Below are 21,756 nucleotides of genomic sequence, written 5' to 3'. Positions count from 1 at the left end.
CAACTGTGGCTCAGGTCATGATCTTGCAGTTCATGAATTTGAGTCCTGCATTGGGCTCTGTGCTGACAGCTCAGAGCTCAGAGCGTGGAGCCTAGAGCCTGCTTCAGATTCTGTGTCTCCCTCTCTCTCTGGCCCTCACCCACTCATGCTCTGTCTCTTTTTCTCTCCAAAATGAAAATGTAAGCCTAAAACATTTAAAACATTTAAAAATTAAAACAATTAAAAAAACATTTAAAAATAAAAAAAAAAAAAGAAGTTAAATCAGTAACCTAAATTGGTTTATTCTGTAAGGAACTAGAAAAAGAAAAGCAAACTAAACTCAAGGCTTGCAGAAGGCAGAAAACAATGAAGATTTGAGGGGAGAACAGAAAAAAAAGAAACAACAGAGATAGCCAACAAAGCCAAAAGTTGGTTCTTTGAAAAGACCAACAAAATTGACAAAATTGACAAACCAAACTAGAAACGAGAGAGAGAGAGAGAGAGAGAGAGAAACTCCTATTACTAAAATCAGAAATGAAAGACATTACTGTCAACCTTAGAAATAAAAATGATTAAAAGGGAGAATACTATGAATAACTGTGCACAGAAAATTAGGTAACCTAGATAAAATGGACAAATAATATACTTAGGAATAAATTTAGAAAATTTAAACTCTGAAAATGACAGAACATTGATGAAAAAAATTAAAGAAGATATACCTTAATATAAAGACATCTTGCATTTGTGGATTGGAAGGCTTAATATCATCAAAACCATGATATCATTCATGGTAAAACTCCTTGAAGTGGTCTACAGAATCAATGCATCCCTATCAAAATCCCAAAGTCCTTTTTAAGCAGAAATGGAAAAAGCAATCCTAAAATACATATATAATCACAGGAGACCTTGAAGCAATTTTGAAAAAGAAAAACAAAGTTGGACTCAATTTCCTGATTTCTAAACTTACTACAAAGGGTGGGGGCTAGAAATAGGCAAACCATAAAAGAGACTCATAACTGTAGAGAACAAACTGAGGGTTGCTGGAGGGGAGGTAGATGGGGGTTGCGGTTAAATGGGTGATGGGCATTAAGGAAGGCACTTGTTTGGATGAGCACTAGGTATTGTAGGTAAGTGATGAATCACTAGATCCTATTCCTGAGACTAATGTACGTTAACTGGAATTTAAACAAAAACTTGAATAAACAACAACAAAAAAGGCACAGTAATCAAAACAGTGTGGTACCAGCAAAAGGGTAGACATAGGTATCAATGGACTAGAACTGAGACTCCAGAAATAAACATATACATCTATGATCAATTGATTTTCAACAAAGATGCAAGATCTTTTAAAGATTTTAGACTCTTCAACAAATGGCGTTATAACAACTGGACATCCACATGCAAAAAAATGACACTGGACCCTTGTCTCACCAGACACCACATACCAATGAGCTCAAATGGAAAATCTAAATATAAGTGTTAAAACTATACAACTCTGAGAAGAAAACACAGGGGTAAATTTTTATGACTCCAGGTTGGACAACATGGTTTCCTAGATACGATACCAACAATAGAGGCAACAACAACAACTACAACAAAGAGAGAAGTTGGATTTCATCAGAATTTAAAACTTTTTCCTTCAAAGGCTATTGTCAAGAAAATGAAAAGACAACCTACAGAGTGGGACAAAGTATTTGCAAATCATATAAATCTGATGAGTCTAGTATCCAGAATATATGAAGAACTCTTACAACTTAACAAGAAAAGTCAAAATATCCAGTTAAAAAGTAAGCAAAAGACTTGAATAGGCATTTTCAGAAGAATCTATACAAATGGCCAAAAAGCACATGAAAAGATGCTCAATGTCATTCACCACTTTATTAGGGACATGTAAATCAAAAGCGTAATAAAACACCACTTCACACACAGTAGGATGGCAACCAACCAACCAACCATTCAATCAACAACTAGTGTTGGTGAGGACTGGAGAAACTGGAACCCTCTTCCATTGTGTGTGTGAATGTAAAATGGCACAGCCACTGTGAAAGAGTCTGGCAGTTACCCAGTAAGTTAAATATAAGATTACCAGATGACCCAGCAATTTCACTCCTGAGTACCTACCCAAAAGAAATGAAAATAGGTACTCAGACAACTCCTTGCACATGAATGTTCACGGCGGCACTACTCACACAGCCAAAAGGTGGAAACAATGCAAATGTCCGTCAACTACTGAGTGGGCAAACAAAATGTAGGAGAGCCATGCAATGGAATATTATTGAGTCACAAAAAGGAATGAAGCACTGTTATATGCTATAACAATGGATAAACCTCAAAATCATTATGCTTAGTGAAAGAAGCCAGACACAAAGGTCTTCTATTCTATAGATGATTCTCTTTATATGAAATGCCCAGAAAAGGCAAATCCATAGAGACAGAAAGTAGATTAGTTAGGTTTCCAGGGTCTGGGTGCTGAGATGTGAGGGGGAAAGGACGAGAAATGGGTAGTGGCTGCTCAGTGGGTACAAGGTCTCCTTTTTAGATGATGGAAATATTCTGGAACTCGACAGTGCCAATGACTGCAAAACACTGTGAATTTACTAAATTCCCTGGAATTTTAAAATCATTAAAATGGCAAGTTTAATGCTATGTGTATCTTACCACAAGAAGGGACAAATAAATATACAAGCTATCCATGGGGAGAAAAAAGTACACATGAAATAATGTCAAGTAAGTAGAAGACCGCACAACTTGGTAGAAATCATAGATTTAAAAAAGTACTCATACATGAAATAAGCACATTAAGGACTTATGGGTGTAACTTTTGCACAATTGTTAAATAATTAACTATTCTAAATTTGTGCCTCAGTATTGAAAGGCAGCATGAGATACTTATGGGGCCCAGTGAGAAAAGGAAGATTCCAAGAAATATCCTCTGCCCTGGTTCTGACACCTTGCCCTCCTTTGGGCCTTCAGGGAGGTGTTGCCCATGACCACCCATCCTTCCGTTCACCAGTGGAATTTTTTTTTGTTTTTTTCTGCCTTAAAAAACAAACCAGTTTCTTTTCCTTCTACACCCTCTTTTCCTTCCAGTCCTTCCTGAACATCGCCTCTGATTCAACCTTCTTAGACCTAGGGCATCAACTCAATTGTGTAACTTCCTCTGCTCAGAAGCCACTGCTGGGCAAAGGTATATTAGGGGTCTTCAGAAGGTGATGAAAACATCCTTTAATTTAATCATGATAGTTGTTACTCAAACTATATACATTTGTCAGAGCTCACTGAACTGCACATCTATAGAGAGTGAATTTTACTGTATGCAAATTATGGCTTGATAAACCTAACTTTAAAAATATCCCCAGCTTCCACTCAGCAAATGTTGAGACTAACTTTTCAATGTATAAAATTATTTCCACATTAGAAATCATCTGGAGGAACGCACAAGATGCAAATTCTGTTAAATGAATGAAAATGCTCTTGGGATGATCGAAGCCATCTTTGTGTTATAAAGTGTCCCTTGTTGGCCTTCCCAGTTCCACCTTCTATAGGAGGCTCCCTAAGGTGCTCCTGCTAAGGAATCACTGAACTTCCCCCATGAAAAGGAGGAGTGTGAGCAGGTGTGACCAAGGCTTCTTATGAGTCTTGATGGTATATTCTCTCCCTCTGGGGTGATACTTGGGCCAGGATGTGCTTTGTACCTAGGAGGCACCTTTGGACTTGGGGAAACAAAAAGGACCAGGGTAAAGGGGCTCAGAATGGTGCATGACCCAAGCAGAAGATATAGTCTGAGACTTAGGGGGGCAGTTTGTCCATCAGACCCACAGAAGAGGAGAGTAGGCACGGTGTCAGGGCAAAGGAGCATCACGGTGCATGAACTAGCCTGGGCTGCCATAACAAATACCAGAGGCTGGGAGGCTTAAACTATAGACATTTATTATCTCACTATTCTGGAGGCTCAAAGTCCAAGATCAAGGTGTCGGCAGGGTTGGTTTCTTCTGAACCATTCTCCTCTGTTTACTCTTGGCCATCTTCTCCCTGTCGCCACATGGTTTCTGGTCTGTGTCCTAATCATCTCTCCTTATAAGGACACCAGTCCTGTTGGATTAGGACCCACCCCCAATGACCTCATTTAGCCTTAATTTTTATCTCTTTAAAGGCCTTATCTCCAAATATAGTCACATTCTGTGGTAATTAAGACTTCAACCTATGAATTTTAGGGGGTCAATTTAGCCCATAACAGTGTTATTGGCTGCAATAGTCCTGAGCTCCATAGAAGGCAGAAGCTAGCGGTGGAGGCCTCTGAAAACATTAAAAATCCTTTGTGTGTATTACAAAGGATACTGAAAGTCCAAGAGCTTTCCCATCTTCATGATTTGGCACCACTTTGCTGCCAACATGGCCATGACATGAGTATGATCAACAAGACATCATCTCAAGCAACCAAAACTTGGGAGTGACATTCTACCCAAACTCTCAGTGGTTCAATATGTAAGTGGAATCCCAGGTAAAGATCAGCAAAAGAATTTGCTCTTATAATCAGAAGTATCTGAAAAGCTGTCTGGTACATAAATAACCAATGTCTATGTTCCTAAGGACCTTAGGAGACTAAGGTCTTGCAGAGGATGAGAAATATGCACAGAGAAGGAGGTGTAAGCACAGTGATCATACCTCCTGCTTTTTTTTATGGAAGCGTTTTAACACACAAGTGGCAAAGGTGGTAAGTAGCAAAATTTGTAAAATCCTATAAAAGTTAAAAGAACTATAAAATATTTCCCTTGCTTGCTGATCATACAAGGAAACGGGCTTTAGGAAATAGTCTAGCAGTTCTTCAAATGGTTAAACATAGAGGTACCATATGGCCCAGACATTCCATTTCTAGGTATAAATGAGAGAGAAATGAAAACATATGTCATTTGCAACTACATGGATGGAACTAGAGGGTATCATGCTAAGCGAAATTAGTCAGAGAAAGACAAATATCATTTGACTTCACTCATATTTAGGCTTTAAGATACAAAACAGATGAACATAAGAGAAAGAAAGCAAAAATAATATAAAAACAGGGAGGGGAACAAAAACATAAGAGACTCTTAAATATGGAGAACAAACAGAGGGTTACTGGAGGGGTTGTGGGAGGGGGGATGGGCTCAATGGGTAAGGGGCATAAAGGAATCTACTCTTGAGATCACTGTTGACTGTTGAACTATATGCTAGCTAATTTGGATGTAAATTTTTAAAATTAACAATAAAAAGAAAAAAAAAAAAAGAAAACATATGTCCACACAAAGTAGCCAAAAAGCAGAAACAACCCAATGGCCATCAATTGTTGAAAGGATAAACAAAATGTGGTATATCCACATAATGGAGTATTATTCAGCTATAAAAAGAGGAATGAAGTACTGACTCATGCTAAAACATGGATGGACCTTGAACACAATACATAAAGTGAAAGAAGCCCAACTTCTAAATCCACATCCTGTGTGGTTCCATTTGCATGAAATGTCCAGAACTGGCAAATCCATAATGGGATAAAGCAGATTAGGATTGGGAGAGAGAAGGGAAGTCGGGTGGTAACAGTTAAGGGATGCAAGGTTTATTTCCGGGGTGCTAAAAATGTTCTAACATTGATTTTAGAATATGGATAAGTTGTATGTTATGTGACTTATATGTCAATGAACTAGTTTTTTACTTTTATTTTAATTTTAATATTTTAATTAATTAATTAATTTGTATTTGAGAGAGAAAGCAAGCAAGCACATAAGTGGGGGAGAGAGAATCTCAAGCAGACTCCACACTCAGCATGGAACCCAATGCTGGGCTTGATCCCATGGCTGTGAGATCATGACCTGAGCCAAAATCAAGAGTTGGACAGCCAACCAAGTAGGCCACCCAGGCTTCTTTTTAAGTTTATTTTCAATTTCTTCTTCTTCTTTTTTTTTTTTTTAAAGAAAATACAAGTAAAGTAAAACTGAAGGTCCATACTGCTGCTGTGAACCTTCCAAGAGGACAAAAGAGTAAGGCATCAGGAAGCTGGAAATCACGCTGCAAGTTGTCTCATTATAGATACTAACCAAGAAGCAAGAAGAAACAAAGAATAAAAAGTCTCACTAAAATCTCCCAGTAATACTCTATGCAACTGATTATGCCTTTTGAGAATACAGGGTTGGGGGGTTAGGGCTGTCCTTTAAAAACCTTTTTAGTTGGGGAACCGAGAGTATACTAAGTTGAGTCTGGAACATTTGCCAAAAATAAGAAAACTGGCCTACCCCAAGTAAATGTTTCAGTGTTCATAAGTCCATAGAGATGATAAAATATAAAAAGAATCAGAAACTGCTGATGCATTGAGACCAAGTCCATGTGGCAAAAACTGCGTGCAACTGGGGACGGTGGGAGGGAAGGATATTTTCTGCTTTTCAATTGGTTTCTTTTCTGAGCACAAGTGCTTTCTATGTCCTCCTAACAATGCAGAGCCCACTAAGTGTGGATACACAACACCAGCCTTTGTTCCCCTTCAGAGTTGACGGTTTTTGCTATTCCAGCTTTGGCTGTTCCTCAAGATCATGAAAAGCAGCACACTCTGGTTTCTGAAAGTTCAGCAGGTCACTGCTCCAGATGGAGCACCCAAGACGGAGGGGCACTTTAAACTATAAAAGAGGAGTAAATGTGTCATTGCTGCCTGAGGAAACATACCAAGTCTCAGCCCCTCCTCTTTACCCGCACAACACTTCATGTATTTTTACCACACTGATGACTTAATTCTCTTGAGTCACTAAGGTACACAGATGAAGTCTTGTCTCTGTGTCCCAGTGCCCAGCCCATTGGCCAGTGCAGGCTGGATTCTCAGAAAATGAGGTAGTTGATGCTCCTGGACACATATATATGCTTTAGTTGGCCTGAGTTGCTACAACAAAATACGGGCATACAAAAGACATACTGCAGGTTCAGTTCCAGACCACTGCAGTACAGTGAATACGGCAATAAAGTGGGTCCAATGAAGTTTTGGGTTCCCAGGGCATATAAAGATTACATTTGCACTATACTGTAGTCTATCAAATGTGCAACAGCATTGTCTTGAAAAAAACAATATACATACTTTAGTTAAAAAATAATTTACTGCTAAAAACTGGGAACCATCATCTGAGCTTTCTGCAGGTCCACTGTTTTGCTTGGGGAGGGGAAGGGTCCTTGCTGTAATGCTGTTGGCTACTGACCGATCAAGGTGGTGTTACTAAAGGCTAGGGTGGCTGTGGCCATTTTTAAAAAATAAGACAACAGTGAGGTTGGCCACATCAGCCGACCCTTCCATTCATGGACTATTTCTCTGTTGAATGTGATGCTGTTTGATAGCATCTTGAACTACTTTCAAAATTAGAGTCAGTCATCTCAAACCCTATCACTGCTTACTTGATATGAAGTTTATGTAACATTCTACGTAAACTTCCTTTATAGTCCTTTGTTATCATTTCAAAAATCTTCACATCATCTTCACCAGGAGTAGATTCCATCTCAAGAAACTACTTTCTTTGTTCTTCAATAAAAAGGGCTTTCTCATCCTTTTCAGGTTTCTTTTCTTTTTGAGGGAGAGAGCGCAAACAAGCAGCAGAGAGGGGCAGAGGGAAGGAGAGAGAGAAGCTCAAGCAGGCTCCGTGTCCAGAGTAGAGCCAAATGAGGGGCTTGATCGCATGACTGTGATATCATAACCTGAGCCAAAATCAAAAGTCAGATGCTTAACCGACTGAGCCACCCAGACATCCCTCATCTTTTCAAGTTTTTAAGATTGGCAGCAATTTGGGGCGCCTGGGTGGCTCAGTCAGTTAAGCGTCCGACTTTCGCTTAGGTCATGATCTCGCAGTTCGTGGGTTCGGGCCCCGCGTCGGGCTCTGTGCTGACTGTCAGCTCAGAGCCTGGAGCCTGTTTCAGTCTGTGACTCCCTCTCTCTCTGACCCTCCCCTACTCACGCTGTCTCTCTCTCTTTCTCTCTCCTAGAAATAAATAAAACATTAAAAAAAAAAAAAAAGATTGGCAGCAATTTGTCACACTTCAGGCTCCACTTCTAATTCTGGTTCTCTTGCTATTTGCACCACATATGTAGTTACTTTCTTCACTGAAGTCCTGAACCCCTTAAACTCATCTGTGAGGGTTGGAATCAACTTCTTCCCAACTCTAAAGAGTTACGATATTTTAACCTCTTCCTACGAATCATGATTGTTCTTATGGCATCTAGAATAAAGAATCATTTCCAGAAGGTTTACAATTTACTTTGCCCAAATCCATCAGAAGGATCACTCTCTATGGCAATGATAGTCTTACAAAATGTATTTCTTACATAATAAGACTTGAAAGTCAAAATTACTCCTTGATCCAAGACTGCAGAATGGGTACTGTGTTAGATAAGAAAACATTAATCTTGTTGTACCTCTCCATCAGAGCTCTTAGGTGACCAGGTGCATTGTCAATGAACAGTAGTATTTTGAAAGAAATCTTGCTTTCTGAGCAGCAGGTGTCAACAGTGGGTTTAAAATATTCACTAAACCATACTGTAAACAGGCAGAGTAGATTTAGCATAATTTTTAAGGGTTTTAGGACTTTTGGACTGGTAAGTAAGCACTAGCTTCAACTTAAAACCACAAGCTGCATTAGTATCTTACAAGAGACTCAGCTTGTCTTTTGAAGCTTTGAAGCCAGGCATTAACTTCTCCTCTCCAGCTATGAGGTCCTCAATAGAATCTTCTTCCAATAGAAGGCTGTTTTGCCTACAACGAAAATCTCTTATTTAGTGTAGCCACTTTCATTAATGATCCTAGCTAGATCTCCTGGATAACTTGTTTTACCTTACTGCTTGCACTTTGAGATTATTAATCTCATGAACCAATTCCTGCTAGCTTCAAACTTTTCTTCTGCAGCTTCATGGAATTGAAGAGAGTTAGGGTCTTGCTCTGGATTAGACTCTGGCTTAAGGGAATGTCGTGGGATGGTCTGATCTTGTATCCAGACCACTCAAACTTTCTCCATATCAGCAATAAGGCTGTTTCACTTTCTTATCATTCATGTGTTTACTGGAGTAGCACTTTTAATATTCTTCAAGAACTTTTCCATCACATTCACAACTTGGCTGTTTGGAGCTTTTGGTTGACTTGGCTTTTGACATGCCTTCCTTAATACGATTAATCATTTCTAGCGTTTGATTTAAAGTCAGGGACATGTGACTATTCCTTTCACTTCAACACTTAGAGGCCATTATAAGGTTAACAACTGGCTTAACATCAATATTGCTGTGTCTTAGGGAACAGAGAGACCTGAGGAGAGGGAGGCAGACAGACAAGGGAATGATTGGTTGGTGAAGCAGTCAGAACACACACATTTATTGTTTAAGCTTGCTGTCTTATGTGGGTGAGGTTCATGGCACCCATGTATACAAAAGGAATATATAAGATCACTGATCACCATAACAAATAATAATGAAACAGTTTAAAATATTATGAGAATTACCAAAATGTGACACAGAGGCATAAATGAGCAAATGCTTTGGGAAAAATGGGCCCAAAAGATGATAGCTGCAGGTTGCCACAAAACTTAACTTTGTAAAAAAATTTTTTTAAAAAAGCATTATCTGTGAAGTATTATAAAGTACAATAAAACAAAACATGCCTGTACCATGGGCTATGTGGATTAAAAATCAGATTTCTCATAGTTATTTTTTAAATGTTTTTTAACATTTATTTTCGAGAGACACAGAGTGTGAGTGGGGGAGGGGTAGAGAGAGAGAGAGAGAGAGAGGGAGAGGGAGACACAGAACTCGAAGCAGGCTCCAGGCTCTGAGCTGTCAGCACAGAGCCTAATACAGGGCTCAAACCCACAAACTGTGAGATCATGACCCAAACTGAAGTCGGATGCTTAACCAACTGAGCCACTCAGGCATCTCTTATGTCTCATAGTTCTTGAGGCTGGAAGTCCAAGATCAAGGTGGTAGCAACATAGGTTTCTTTCTGAGGCCTTTTCTCATGGCTTGTGGGAGACTTGTCTCCTGCTGTGTGCTCACATGACCTCTCCTTGGTGCACTTGTGGGAGAGAGACAGAATGTGTGCACTGGCCTCTTCCTCTTTTTTAATTTTTAAATATTTATTTTGAGAGAGAGTGCGAGCAGGGGAGAGGCAGAGAGAGGAGACACAGAATCTGAAGCAGGCTCCAGACTCTGAGCTGTCAGCACAGAGCCCGATGCAGGGCTCGAACTCACAAACCGTGAGATCATGACCTAAGCGAAAGTCAGATGCTCACCGAGTAAGCCATTCAGGGGCCCCTCTTCTTTTTTTTAACGTTTTATTTATTTATTTTGAGAGAGGGAGTGTGTGTGTGAGCACAAGCAGGGGAGGGGCAGAGAAAGAGGGAGAGACAGAATCCCAACCAGGTTCCGTGCTATCAGCACAGAGCCCGACACAAGGTTTGATCCCATGAACTGTGAGATCATGACCTGAGCTGAAATCAAGAGTCAGACACTTAGGACATATGATGTTTGATGTTTAACTGATGGAAGGACGTTTTCTCTTCTTAAAAGGATACTAATCCCATCAGGCAGTCACACCCTCATGACCTCATCTAACCCTAATTACCTTCAACAGACCCCATCACTAAATACCATCATATTGTGAGTTAGGGCTTCAACACATGAATTTGGAGGGGAGACACAATTCAATTCATAATGACATGCAATATACCAAATGTCATTATGCTAGATACAAATCAAATTAGTCAACTTTAAAGTACAATGTATGTATAGAACAGCATACTTGGGTAAGAATACAGCTAGATGAATTTTCACAAAGTGAACACACCTAGGTAACCATTACCAAAGTAAAGATGGTACATACCAGCACCCCACAGTCTTCGTTATGCTCACTCCCAGTCAGCACTCCCACCCTCTGCCCCCAAAATAAAACACCACCACAGATTTGTTTTGTGTGTTTTTAAAATAATACATAAGTGGAATCACACAGTATGGATTCTTTTTCATCTGGCTTCTTTTGTTCAATGTTATGTCTGTGCATGTTCATCTTTGTTGCTGTATAGTATTTGGCTGTATGAATACAGGCTTGACTCTTCTGTTCATAGACATCTTCACTGTTTTTTGTTTTTGACAATTACAAATAATGCTTCTATAAACACCATTTTACTTGCCTTTTGTACACACAATCCCACACACCCAATCACACACATTTCTGTTGGGAATGCACCCAGGTGTCACATTGATAGGTCACAGGAATAGGTATGTTCATTTATAGTAGACAAAGTCAAACAGTTTCTAAGTGGTAGAATGAATTTACCCTCCTATATGCCATTTGCCAGTTCTCCTCATTCTACCCTTGCCAACAGCTGAGACTGTCAGTCTTTCAAAGGTTTACCATTCTAGTAGGTATTTCTCACCAACTGGTTTCTCATTGCATTAAAAAAAATTTTTTTTAAATGTTTACCTACTTTTGAGGGGTAGAGACAGAGTTAGAGTGCAAGCAGGGGAAGGGCAGAGAGAGAGAGAGACACAGAATCCAAAGCAGGCTCCAGGCTCTGAGCTGTCAGCACAGAGTCTGATGTGGGGCTCAAACCCACAAACCATGAGATCATGACCTGAGCTGAAATCAGACGCCTAACCGACTGAGCCACCCAGATGCCTCCTCATTTTATTATAAATTTGTATTTTCCTCACTGAAAAAGGAAAAGATGACACTGAACCTCTTTTCATGTTGTGTTGTCCACCTGAATATCTTTTACGTAGAAAGTAACTGTTGCCCAATTTCTATTGGGTTGTCCTTTTTGACCTTTCTTGATCTACGGGCATTCTTATAGATTCTCAAGATTAACCACTGATTTTACATGTTGCAAATATTTTCACCAACTGTATAGCTGGTCTTTTCACTCTCTTAATGGTGTGTCTTTACAAAGAAAAATTCAAAAGTTCAATGTAGCCTAATTTATCAACATTTTCTTCTATGATTAGTGTATTCTGTGTCTTGTTTAAGAAATCTTCCCCATTTCAAAGTCATGAACACATTCTCATACCAACTTTTAGAATTTTTATTATTTTACAACTCACATTTGGATCTATAATCCTCACAAAACACATTTTAGTTTTCATTGATGTGTAACTTAGATAAGGTGCACAAATCTTAACTATTCAACTTGATGAATTTATATATATGATATATAAATATATATACACATATATATGTGTATATGTATATATACACACACACATATATACACATATGTGTATATACACACACACATATGTGTGTACACACACACACACTGTTGTCCTTTAAGCAACAGGGGCTTGAACCATGTGGGTCCACATCTAAGTGGATTTTTTTCTATAAATACAGTATAGTACTGTAAATTTTCTCTTGTTATTTTAATATTTTTTCTCTAGCTTACTTCGTTGTAAGATAACAGTATATGATACATATAACATACAAATATGTGTTCATCAACTGTCTATGTTAATGGTAAGGCTTCCAATCAACAATATGCTATTAACAGTTAAGTTTTTAGAGAGTCAAAAGTTCTATGCAAATTTTTTACTGCATAGGGAGTTGATGCCTCAACCCTCATACATTTAAGGATCAACTTGTGTGTGTGTGTGTGTGTGTGTATGCATGTGTATGACCCAGATGAAGATACTGAACATCTCTCATACTCTAGAAGAATCCCTCATATCTCTTTCAATCAATAACCCCCCGAAGGTAACAATATTCTGCCTGTATCACCATAAATTATTTCATGTTTTCAAATTTTATATGCGGGAAATTATATATTTGGAGATCTTTTGTGTCTGATTATAACCTGCTCAACGTCATGCATGTGAGATCATCCATGTTGTTGCTTGTTGCAGTTCTCCATTCATTTTCATTACTGTATAGTACTCCATCATTGGAATACATCACAACTTATTTATCCACTTTCCTCTTTAAAAAAAATTTTTTTAATGTTCATTTATTTTTGAGAGAGAGAGAGAGAGAGAGAGCATGCAGGGGAGGGGCAGAGAGAGAGGGAGACACAGAATCTGAAGCAGGCTCCAGGCTCTGAGCTGTCAGCACAGAGCCCAACACGGGGCTCGAACCCACGAACTATGAGATCATGACCTGAGCTGAACTTGGACTTTTAACTGTCTGAGCCACCCAGGCATCCCTAGCCATTCTCCTTTTGATGGACACTTGGATTGTTCCTTATTTCAGGGTATTATGAATAAAGCTGCTATGAATATTCTTATAAGTCTTTTGAAGGATATAGTCATTTCTGAGGGTGCCTGGGTGGCTCAGTCAGTTAAGCGTCTGCTTTCAGCTCAGGTCATGATCTCACGCTTCGTGGGTTCGAGCCCCGCATCGCACTCTGTGCTGACAGCTAGCTCAGAGCCTGGAGCCTGTTTTGGATTCTGTATCTCCCTCTCTCTCTCTGACCCTCCCCTGCTCACTCTGTCTCTCTCTCAGAAACAAATAGAACATTAAAAAAAATTTTAAATATTCATTTCTGTTAGCTATCTACCAGGATACACAAAATTTTTATCTTACCACACTACAAAAACCATTTAGATTTATCAAGTTCTCCCTGCCAAGTACACGTAGGATATTTTATCTGTTTTCACATCCATAATTGTTATCGGAAAAAATGTGAAAACGTCTTCTATTTTTTTATTTTGAAAAAATTTCAGACATACCCCAAATTATAAAAATACAAAAAATGCCCATATGGAGGCGCCTGGGTGGCTCAGTTGGTTCAGCATCCGACACTTGGTTTCAGCTCAGGTCATGATCTTACAGTTCGTCTATTTGAGCCCATGACAGGCTCCATGCTGGCTCCTTGCTGGCAGCAAGGAGCCTGCTTGGGATTCTTTCTCCCTCCTTCTGCCCCTCCCCTGCTTGTGCTCACTCTCTATCTCTCAAGATAAATCAATAAACTAAAAAAAAAAAAAAGCCCATATGCCCTTCATCAAAGTTCCTCCATGTCAACATTTCACTATATTTGGTTTACCATTAATTATCTTGTTTGCGTGTGTGTATGCATGTATAAGCTTGACACTGTTGAAAGTACCGGCCAGTTACTTGGTAGACTATAGAAACCTGGGTTTGTGGGACGTTTCCTCATAATTAGATTCAGGTGATGTGATTGGGACAGGAATACACAGATGTGATGTTTTCTTCTCAGTGCATATTGGAAGGCACATGATGGTGATTTGTCCCATTACTGCTGTTGCTAATTTTAATCACTTGGTTAAGGCCAGGTTTCTCCACTGTAATATCACTATTTTTCCCTTTGTTATTAATCAGTGTTTAGGGGTAAAAGCTTTGAGATTATGTAAATATCCTGTTTCTCGACACACTTTCATTTCATAGTTTCAGCATCCATTGACAGTTCTTTTTTTTTAATTTCATTCCAGTATAATTGACATACAGTGTTATTCTATTAGTGATTCTTGCCTGAAATAATTTCTATGGAAATGGTTGAAAACTAGTTTTTGTTTTTAACACCCACAAATTTCTTCAAGAATCTTACAGTGATCATCAAGATTTCTCATAATTCGAACTGAAATCTGGAAGATCACCAGGCATTTGCCATAAAAACATCCCCAAAGTCAGAGAGTAAAAAAAGAAAACTGGCGAACTGGTGGTGGCTGTGACAGCATTCTGAAGCAAAGCGCCAACCACCCTCTGGGAGCCTGAGAGTCAGCCAAACAGAAGGAACTCTCTAAAAGCCTGCACTTCTACACAAACCACCCCCAAACCATCTTGGCGCGGGCTGAGAAAAGCTGTTTTGCATGCTCAAAGCATCTCTTTCTAGAAGGAGTACATAGGTCTGCCAGGGCACAAATAAAGAGCAGGGTCAAGTCTCACAGATCCTGAGGGCCCCTGGGGTTCAGCCCATGTCTTTGCTGGAGACAAAGCAGAACGTAAACTTAGCCCTTTTGTTTCCAGGAGATTCTCACTCACCTTTCTAGCTTTCTCTAGGCTGGGACCAGCTCACCTGCTTACCCAGCAAACCCAGCAGAGACAATCTATAGGGGTCCTGATATCCTGTGGGTTAACTAGCGAGGCTCTCAGGGAGCAAAGTTACCAAGTGAGCTGATATATAAGCAGGTTCCAATTTACAAGCGGACTAAGTCCCAGAAGCTCATTCTGCAAGCCAAGGGTGAGAAATAAGGTCTCCGCAGGTTAGCTCACAAAACCAATAACTCACGGAGCAGCTTGACAGACGACTGAGGGCTGAGAAGGGAACCTTCACCCAGAACAAGGGCTGAGAAGGGAGCCTTCACCTAGAACATGGTCTCTGCGAGATGAAGACTTTGACAGGAGGACCAGGAAGACAACTTGCCCCAACTTGCCCAGTACAGGTCCATTCAGCAACACCTAACATAGCATCTCTGATGTGTCAGGCATTGTGCCAAGCACTGGAACACCAAGGATGGGGAAGATATGGCCTCTGCCTTGAGGGGCTTGAACAGCAGTGGGAGGTTTCTGCCAGGGGGGTACCCAGGGTCACCAAGCCTCCGGTGGATGGTAGAGCATGGGTCCCACAGTACCAACAGGTGTATTCGGACTGGCTGGTCAGGAGAAGGCTCAAGGGCGAGGGCTGCCAGACCAGCGCGCACCAAAGCATGGCTGCTGCAAAGTACATTTCACTTAAAGGTATTCCTCTACCAGTGGTTATATGGCGGTCCAATTTAACAACTTCACCAGGAAAGGAAACACATCCACCAGCTATTTCTTCTCTCTCCAACCCACAAAGTAATACATTTTTCATACTTGTACCTGTCATTCCTGACTTTACCAACTCCCTCCCGCATGTTCCTTGAAAACATTAGCATTTTCAAAGAAGAGGAAATGAATGACAATAGAAGGGTACTGTGTGATAAAATGTCATCTTTGGTGCTCAAATCTCCAATGTTGAAAGCTGCAATTGCTGGACCAAGGTCACAGTTGGTGACACTACTTCATCAGAGCTTAAGCTGCTACCAATTTAAAGAGCACTGTGACTTTCTTTTTCTTCTTTTAAAGATTTTACTTTTAAGCAATCTCTACATCCAGCGTGGGACTCCAAGTTACAACCCTGAGATCAAGAATTGCATGCTCTTCCAACTAAGCCAGCCAGGCACCCCAAGCATCATGACTATGACCACTAAGAAAGACACAAATCTGCCAAGTGAATGACACAAAGGAAGACACAGTTCAACTTCAGAGGTGTTGAGATGTGAACCAAGATGCGTCCAAGAATCAATCAAAAACGATAATTCTGGCTAATCTGACCTGCTCCAAGTACTGTGTGCTAGGTGCTGAGACAGGAACGCAGGAGACAAAAGGCCATCCACACAGTCAAATGGGAAGAAGACATACTCAACATCTAAACTTCTGTCTTCTTCCTCCAGCCAACCAGCCAACCGACCAGGACCTATTCCTCCTCAATCTCACTGATGTGCTTTCCAGGTTAAGGAGTGAAGAAGCCATCTGGTTCCACCATGCTCCCTCTTCTCCGGTCCAGCTCTGGAACTGCACTCCATCTGTCTACCCCTTCCCACTGCTGGGTGGGTGCCTCCCTAAATCCTGCAAACCCCAGCCTGTAACATTGAGCCTCCTTCCCTTACCTTCCTCCCTCTCCCCCTCACTGTCCCACAGTGTGATTTCAACACGTTGCCCCACTTTTTGTTCTTTTCTTTTCCTCGATACAAGAAAAACAAAACAATCTGTCTTAAAGTGTAGCCATGCGGTCAAATCCTTACAGAATCCAAAATGCTTTGAGTCTTGAGGTAAAAAAGACCCAACATTAACTGGGAATATTACAACAGGCCTGTTTTTGTGAATACTGCTTTTCTCAAGATGACTTAGTCCTAACACCGTGCTGTCTGTCCTTTTAAACAAATATTTAATAGCTTAGGAATGTTAGTGAGAGCAGCGGCTCTGGTTAGCAAGTCCTCAGCTCCCACTCTGAAAGATGAAATGAGATGGGTTTTCTCCACAGAGGAAAGTCAAACAGTCTGCAGTATTATAAACTGCACATCCATCAACTAGGCATGGGCTGGGAACAGAGAGCTTTTCTGGGGAAAAAAAAAAAAAAAAGATAGCAGCTATCCTCTGTGCCCTGGTGAGCACTGGAAACACACACATACCAAATCAACCAAAACAGAAACCAATTCTCAAGTCAGTTTGAAGAAAGTTCCATCCCAACAAAGCAAACGATGCCTTGGTGACTGTGCCACCCAGGAGACAAGGGCCTGGCTTGGTCTTGGTCCGGGCCAGCCCTGGGTCCAGCCCGGGTGGAGGAACACGCGAGCACCTGTGTGTAACCCAGAAATCCATGAGGAGCGCAAAAGAGGAGGCAGGCGGCTGTGCCCGATCTGACTGACAGCGGGCTTGGGACCGTCCTAACTGGGCGAGCAGGGGAGGGGTAGGAGTCCCGGGGCACAGGCCTGGGCCAGGGGGGCGGCCAGTGGGGGAAACGAAGCTGGCGACGGTGGGGCTGGAATGGCGAGGGCCGCGGATGGGAAGAAGAGCGGGTTCCTACCTCCAGTTCCGCTGGGGTCTCCCCGCGCCCCAAACGATGCATGCGGAGGTTGCACTTGAGCAGGCAACAGCCGTCCAGCACCCCGGCGCGCGCGCAGACGGCGCCCCCCAGCGGGCCCAGCCCCACCCCCCGCCACGTGCACACCCACGTGCACGCCAAGCGTGACGCGGGAAGCCCAAGAGTGGGCGGTGCTCCCTGGGGCGAGGCGGGCGGCTCTGCGGCCTCTACTTTAGGCACAGTAAGTAAGCCACGGGATCCTCACCTGGGGACCAGGGCTTCCATACAGATGAGGACACTGACGCCCAGAGGGAAAGGGCATCCTGCCGAGGCCCGAGGACGGAAGGGGCCGGCCCCAGGATTTAAACCCACCGTGGCCTCTCCACCGTCAGACCACCCGGGATCTTTCCCGAGTTAAGACACTACATGCGTTGTGTGTTGAGAGCCCACCCCTTATAACCACCATCCGTGATTATTATTCACCATGTTTTGCTTTGAAAACATATATGCCCTGGGCATGTGTATCTGAGTGTGTGTGAGTGTGCGCGTCTGTGTGTGTGCTTTGGGCATGTCGGCCGGTCAGGATCACACTCGACACACTGGTTGAGCCCCGACTCCGTGCCTAGCCCTGAGCAAAGCCATTAACACACAGTAGTTCTCTTTATATGCAGCCAGCCCTGTCATCAATTAAAACCAAATCCTACTCTTCTGGGGAACTGATTTTTTTTTTAATTTTTTTTTTAATGTTTTATTTGTTTCTAGGAGAGAGAGAGACAGCATGAGCAGGGGAGGGTCAGAGAGAGAGGGAGTCACAGGCTGAAACAGGCTCCAGGCTCTGAGCTGGCAGTCAGCACAGAGCCCGACGCGGGGCTCGAACCCACGAACCGCGAGATCATGACCTAAGCGAAAGTCGGACGCTTAACCGACTAAGCCACCCAGGCGCCCCTGGGGAACTGATTTTTAATTAGCTATCATGAATAGCTAATTAATCACCCTCCTGCGTGGTTTTCCAGGCAGGAGGGCGGTGAAGCTGAGCCGAGCTGAGCTGGGCAATGCTACCGGTGGCACCCTGGCTAAGCCTACATCCTGAGGGAGAGACCCTCTTCTGGGGCCAGAAAATGAAGGAGAGAAGGCAGAGGCCTTGGTGTGTTGGAAGGCCTTCCCAGCAACAAGGCTTCTTGACCTTTACCTCCTCTGATCAGCTCTAGAAGTTTGGGACCATTCAGGCATCTGACTTCCATTTGTTAAAAGGGATATTGAAGAGATTGAAAGGATCCCTTCTGAACACCTTCCTGTTTTTTGGAGAATGTCTGCCATTTTAAATGTTTTAAACATACATAGGTTTATCCATTTTAATGAGCGTCATTTGAAAGCTTAATATGAAGAGACAGATCCAGCCCCGAGCAAAGTTGAAAACACTAACCTAATACTTTTTTGGTATACGAATGCTCCCAGCAATATTAGCTCATTTGATCTTCACTGCAGGCTCGAGGGTGCTGACTACTCATTTTCCAGGAGAAGAAACTGACGCTTGGAGGCCAGCTGCCGAGCTCAGGGCCATACACTGGGGTGTAAGAGCCCACATTTAAACCCAGGGCTCTCATTGCTACTTTCCTCGGGTCTTCCAGGGTTTTGCTCTCGCTTTAGGAACCTGCTGTTCTCACTTCTTTGTGTGGAGGCCTGTGTCCTTGAGGCCCCCTCCTGGAAGGAGAGAAAAGGAAATTTGGCTAACAGAGCTGTGTCAGGTGGTGCAGGGACTCCACCAGAGGGCCTCTTGGGGGCCTGGGCAAGCCCGCCCAGCACCGGCCCAGTCTCCTCCTTCCAGAATCTTTGTTCCTTCAGGTCCTGCTTAGAGAGACCACATGTTGTGTGTGCCCACTCCTTGTGACTTGATCTCTTAGCCTGGTTAAAAAAGCTGTGTTCCCAAGAGTCCTTTGAATAGTAACCCTAGGGTTGGGACCAACCCAGGAGAGAAGGGCTTTAGGCAAGTTGGCCTTGTTCCTTCCCAGGAGAGTGTGTGCTTAGTCTTCCAAAGGCCAACCTGGAGTGACACTTTCAATCATTTTATTCATTTATAGCTGCTTCTTCATGTAATTATCTTTTATTGATCATCTAGTAGGTGCTACATACACTATATACATTGTAACTCAATCCTGTTTAAGGACCCTACAAATGGGAAATTGGAGGTTCAGATAGGTTAAGTTGCCCCAGTTACAGAGCTGCTAGTCACAATATGATCTGAGCCCATGTTTCTCGACTCCATTGTGTATACCTTTTCCTCCATACTCTGTGATCTGATTTCAACGTTTTTTAAAAAAAAATGTTTATTTTTGAGGGAGAGGGAGGGACAGAGGATCTGAAGCTGGCTCTGCATTAACAGCAGAGAGCCCAATGCAAGGCTCAAACTCATGAGCTCTGAGATCACGACCTGACCCGGCACCCAGCTGCCCCACCCATTATCTGATTTCAAAAGAGGTACTGGAGAAGAGATAAAAAATCAAAACCACAGGGGTGCCTGGGTGGCTCAGTTGGTTAAGCATACGACTTCAGCTCAGGTCATAATCTCACAGTTTGTGAGGTTTGTGAGATTGAGACCTGCGTGGGGCTCCGCTCTGACAGTGCACATCTGGCTTCGGATTCTGTCTCCCTTGTTCTCTATCCCACCCCCCCTCACTCTCTCAAAAACAAATAAACATTAAAAAAAAAATTCAAAACCACAAAAAGGAGGAAGAGCCACATTTGGGCCAGCAGCGCTAATGTGATTATGTGAATAAATATTAAACCTGTCTCTGAGCTTCTTGAAAGGAAGAAATAAAAGTGTGTTTGTGAGTGTGTGGTGGGGGGTGGGTAGACACAAAAGGCTACATGCTTCTCTATATAATATAGAGTCTCTATGGTAGAAAGAAATACATTTTTTCCTTATTTTCAATTACAAAAGTAATTTCTCATGTAGGATCTTATTCAAGGACATTATGTAACAAAATGACCAAAATTTTCAATAAGCAGGTACAGTAAAAGACAGAGGAATAATTGTCTTGGGGCGCCTGGGTGGCTCGGTCGGTTAAGCATCTGACCGGCTCAGGTCATGATCTCATGGTTCGTGAGGTCCAGCCCCACATCAGGTGAACTCAAGTCCCACTTCGGTGAGCTCGTGCCCAGCTTTGGGTGAGCTCCACCTCTCTCTACCTCCCTCTATCTCTCTTTCTCTGCCCCTTGTGGGATTCTCCCTCTCGCTGGCTCTCCCTTTTTCTCTGCATTTAGCTCACTTGCACCCTTTCTCTCTCAAAAAAAAACAAAAAACAATTATCTTGTGTAATGCATTCATCCATTCAGTAGTCATTCAACAAACACTGCGCAGTTATCAGGCATTGACTGCCTAGATGCAAAACACATGCAAAAAGATAATTACCCTGCAATGTAATCAACCCCCCTGCCCTGGAGGCGGGCCCAGTACTCCTGCAGTGGAAGTCTGATGACCTCACAGGCAAGATAACATCTGCCCACAGTCTTGGAGTTAGAGTTGGAATTGCAACTTATTTCCAAAAGAGGAAAAAGCATTTAAGGCAGAGGGAACAGAATGTGCAAAGGCATGAAGGTAAATGGTTTGTTTGAGGACTGGAATGTCACTTATCAGTGGGGGAACACAGAACTCCTAGGTGACAGCCAGCATGAGACCCTTGAGGGCCATGCAAAAGGTTTTCCTCAGCAGGATATCTGATCAGAGTACTGAAGGAACAGAGAGAAATGGAGATGAGTGTAGGCAGCTTAGCTGGGGAGAGCAGGCTCTGAGGCTCTGAATGGCAACAGGGCTCTGAGGCCTGAATGACAGAAACAGCTTCTAGAGACTGACTGACCTCCAGCGGAGGAAGATGAGCCAAGAAAAGAGGCCTAAAGGCTTAAGGTGGAGGCAGCTAACAGGAAGTTGTATAAGAGAATGAGGTTATAAACAGAGTCTGGGGTTTGGCAAATGGGGGGCCAAGGGTGGCCTTAGCAACAGAATTTTAGGGCACAGTGGGGTCACACAGTAGGTTAGGTGACACTGTCTTTAAGTGGCCACTCAAGAGGTAGACACAGGGAGGGAGCCATTCTTCCAGAAGTCTGGAAGTGGATGGAAGAAGACAGATCCATGACAGAGGCACCAACCAGAGGAAAGACTCAGGTCTCAGCATCCTTGAAGGCCAAGGGAAGGTGCTTGATGCAGGGAGAGGGCGAAGAGCCCAGCAGGTGAAGGGGCAGCCTTGGGGA

At 42.4% G+C, this 21,756-nt stretch overlaps 1 protein-coding gene across 4 annotated transcripts in view; it reads right to left on the bottom strand.

Annotated features, from left to right (window-relative positions):
* Positions 1–17,564, bottom strand: part of FAM178B (family with sequence similarity 178 member B) — a 113,539-nt gene extending 95,975 nt beyond the window's left edge. For all 4 annotated transcript variants that reach the window (XM_077749237.1, XM_077749239.1, XM_077749238.1 and 1 more), the window contains exon 1: positions 17,515–17,564. In XM_077749237.1, coding sequence (XP_077605363.1) covers positions 17,515–17,556 — 42 coding nt within the window. In that variant the 5' untranslated portion in view covers positions 17,557–17,564. The remainder of the gene's footprint in view (positions 1–17,514) is intronic.
* Positions 17,565–21,756: the final 4,192 nt, after the last annotated feature.

The sequence above is a fragment of the Crocuta crocuta genome, unplaced genomic scaffold, assembly GCF_008692635.1.
Source record: "Crocuta crocuta isolate KB4526 unplaced genomic scaffold, BGI_CrCroc_1.0 scaffold118, whole genome shotgun sequence".
In the NCBI taxonomy this organism is placed as follows: domain Eukaryota; kingdom Metazoa; phylum Chordata; class Mammalia; order Carnivora; family Hyaenidae; genus Crocuta; species Crocuta crocuta.
This window is presented reverse-complemented; position numbering and strand designations above follow the sequence as displayed.